The 3,513-nt window shown below is 37.2% G+C and overlaps 1 protein-coding gene across 1 annotated transcript; it reads left to right on the top strand.

Moving 5' to 3' along the window:
- The first annotated feature begins 306 nt into the window (after positions 1-306).
- LOC141668933 (endoglucanase 5-like) lies at positions 307-3,295 on the top strand. Its single transcript, XM_074476030.1, has 10 exons — positions 307-510; positions 704-916; positions 1,012-1,212; positions 1,306-1,392; positions 1,509-1,673; positions 1,769-1,892; positions 2,000-2,163; positions 2,260-2,647; positions 2,745-2,786; positions 3,000-3,295. Exons 1-10 carry the CDS (start codon positions 307-309, stop codon positions 3,293-3,295), a joined length of 1,884 nt encoding a protein of 627 aa, XP_074332131.1.
- The last annotated feature ends 218 nt before the right edge of the window (positions 3,296-3,513 follow it).

Genomic DNA, 3,513 nt, shown 5'->3' with positions numbered 1-3,513 from the left:
TTTATGTAGCAAATCATGTGTACAAGTAATGTTTGATTGTTTGTACAAATACAACGTGCGCTCCTTAAAAATGTTCTGATCCTTTTTATTCTTAAAACGTGAATGCTACTATCTCGCCTTCCAATCTTACCTTGCTTATTAATTTATTTAGTTTACATTGCAGAAAATAAAAACATTACTTCCCTCTCTATTAATATAAAATTTCCTTGTAAGAACTATTTCCCATTATATTTATGCTAAATGGTTTGATATATAAATACATGTTAGAGGAAGAAACCAAGACAAAGCAAATAGTAAACATCAGCTATGGGGAGTTTGTCTTCTTCATGCATAGTCCTCCTACTTGTATTACAAGCAAGCTGTTTAGCTTGGGGGAATGAATTCAATTACGCAGATGCATTAGACAAAAGTTTGTTGTTCTTTGAAGCACAAAGATCTGGTAAATTACCACAAAATCAACGTGTCAAGTGGCGTGCCGATTCTGGCCTTACTGATGGTTTCAAGCAAGGGGTAAGACAATTTCTTGATTTTGTGTGCGTGAGTGGCAGAACCAGAATGGCGGAACCAGAATTCTGAAACAGCGTAATTTCTTATTAAAATTTTGAAATTCAACCGGAGCTGCAGCCTATTCCGCCCATATATAGTGGAGATTATGTATTGCATGCAGCAATGAATATTATTATTAATCAACTTCTGTATGCAGGTGGATTTGGTAGGAGGGTATTATGATGCAGGTGATCATGTGAAGTTTGGGCTGCCAATGGCTTATAGTGTGACAATGCTTGCATGGGGAGTGATAGAATTTGGGAAAGAGATTATGAAAATGGACCAGATGGGACATGCTTTGGCTGCTATCGAGTGGGGAACTGATTATTTTATTAAAGCTCATCCTCAACCTAATGTTCTTTGGGCAGAGGCCAGTACTTTGTCATTGACTCTTTATGAATCCAATATTTTTTTTTAAATTGTTTAAATTTGTGCTAACACGGTAATCCTTATTTAATCCTTTAGGTAGGGGATGGTGACTCGGATCATTATTGTTGGGAACGCGCGGAGGACATGACAACTCCAAGGACTGCATATAAGCTTGACACAAGTAACCGTGGTTCAGACCTTGCCGGTGAAACTGCTGCTGCAATGGCTGCAGCTGCTATTGCTTTTAAGCCTTATAATTCTTCCTACTCTAACTTGCTCTTGGTCCATTCTAAACAAGTAAAATTTTCGTATATCATCCTTCAATGTCCATGGCCTGTTAATATTGCACTTTTTTTCTGTGAGAAACTTACAATTTGAATTTATTTGCAGCTCTTCTCATTTGCTGATAGTTTTAGGGGATTATCTACGGATTCCATTCCAAATACCAAGAAATTTTATGCATCGTCTGGTTACGAGGTCAGTTCAATTGCTATTAAGTTTTTAACTTGGTAACTTGAGAATATAGTAGGAGTCTTGATTACTTAGTTTATTTATCGTGTTCTAAAAATAATATTGTCTGTTGCTAATACAAGGATGAACTGTTATGGGCTGCTGCATGGCTTTATCAAGCAACCAGGGAAGATTACTATTTAAAATATGTGGCAGATAATGCTGTTTCTATGGGTGGAACTGGCTGGGCTGTCCAACAGTTTTCTTGGGACAATAAGTATGGTGCTGTCCAAATTCTCCTGTCTAAGGTATGACTGAAGTTTCACCTTCTTCACATTGCAGACACTCTTGAAAATAATATAGCTGCTTTAGCAATGTTGTCACCGTTTATAAAATGTGGCAGGTGTTACTAGAGGGGGGTGGTGGAGCATACACTTCAACACTAAAGCAATATCAAGCCAAGGCAGATTATTTTGCTTGCGCTTGTCAGCAAAAGAATGATGGCTACAATGTGCCCATGACTCCTGGTATTTTTTTCAAACACCACTATAGCTTCTAATATCACTATATTAATGATGTCCTCTGTCTGAAAAAAAATGAACTAAATTCCATCATCTGGTGGTTTATCTGTTAGGGGGGCTACTATACATAAATAAATGGAACAACCTGCAATACGCAGCGTCTGCAGCATTTTTACATGCTGTCTACTCTGAGTATCTCTCTGCAGCAAATGCAGTGCTCAATTGTCCAGATGCGAAATTGCAGCCCCAAGACCTCCTCAAATTTGCCAAGTCTCAGGTATGTCTTGTCCAATTCTTTTATTTACAATGGCATTCACATTTGTTGTTTTTTTATGAAATCAAGCAAGAAACTTATTTTGCCTTCTCATTTTAGGCTGATTATATCCTAGGAAAGAATCCAAAGTCCATGAGTTACATAGTTGGCTATGGTCAGAACTATCCAGTTCATGTTCACCACAGAGGTGCTTCTATTGATCCTATATCAGTCCTACGCTCTCCTGTTGGATGTGTGCAAGGATTTGAGGAATGGTATCGGCGCCCTGAAAAGAACCCTAATGTCATATATGGGGGATTAGTTGGAGGTCCAGACAAAAATGACGAGTTCAAAGATAATCGGGACAATTATGAACAAACTGAGCCAACCACATCTGGTACTGCTCCTCTTTTAGGACTTTTCTCCAAATTGAGCAATATGAAAAAAAGTCCAGGATCAGGTTCAAATCATCAAGAAACACCAACATCTAACACAAATAATCCTCAAAGTTAGTGATTTAACATACAATTTCATAGTTGATTCAAGTAACTGTGCTTATGTAACATCTTGTTAACCAAAACATACATGCCTTGGCTTGGTTGCAGGTTCTTATCCAAAGGAAGCACCTATGCCTAACCCAACATCATGTGAGTTCAAATACAGACTGTAACTTAATGAACCAGCTCAAAATATTTGTGCTAATCTATTTTATTCATATATAGTTTAAAAATGTACGCGTCTTATCATATTGACAATACTGCCTAAAAATGTTATGAAAAATGTGACAATGTCTTTTATCTATGTAGCAGAAATTTTTGCTCCAGACCTTGACTAGTTTTTCATATTGTGTTTTATGACAGCTTCCCCGGTAGAGTTCTTTCATTCGATAACAGATTCTTGGACTGCTGGACGAATGAATTATTACCGCCACAGGGTGATAATCAAGAACACATCACAAAAGTCGATCAAAAATCTGAGGTTGAAAATAGAAAATCTAACAGGTTCTCTATGGGGTCTAACTCCTACTCAAGAAAAGAAAATCTATGAGCTGCCTCAGTGGATAAAAGAATTGAAATCTGGTTCTGAATGTAAGTTTGTGTATGTTCAAGGAGGACCCCAGGCCAAGGTTTTAGTACAGAGTATTACTGAGAAATGAGAATTATCAGCTGATCTTTTTGGTTTCAATACAATTCCCAATCATTTAAGTGGAAATGGTTTCATTTGATTTCTTAGTAGTTTTGTTGATTATACAATTCTCCTACAGGAGAATCCTGTAAGAACCAGAGATGGCAGGTTCCTTCTTGGGTAGCGTTTTATTTTCTTTAAACAGCTCAATTTTGGTTTGCTCTACATCTTTTTAATATGTGATGGTCT

Source organism: Apium graveolens, chromosome 1 (genome assembly GCF_009905375.1).
Source record: "Apium graveolens cultivar Ventura chromosome 1, ASM990537v1, whole genome shotgun sequence".
Taxonomy (NCBI): Eukaryota; Viridiplantae; Streptophyta; class Magnoliopsida; order Apiales; family Apiaceae; genus Apium; species Apium graveolens.
This window is presented reverse-complemented; position numbering and strand designations above follow the sequence as displayed.

Coding starts and splice junctions, on each gene's coding strand:
- LOC141668933 (XM_074476030.1), top strand. CDS start 307: ATGGGGAGTTTGTCTTCTTCATGCATAGTCCTCCTACTTGTATTACAA. Junction 1,893..1,999: donor CAATGTGCCCATGACTCCTG/GTATTTTTTTCA, acceptor TTTATCTGTTAG/GGGGGCTACTATACATAAAT. Junction 2,787..2,999: donor TATGCCTAACCCAACATCAT/GTGAGTTCAAAT, acceptor GTTTTATGACAG/CTTCCCCGGTAGAGTTCTTT.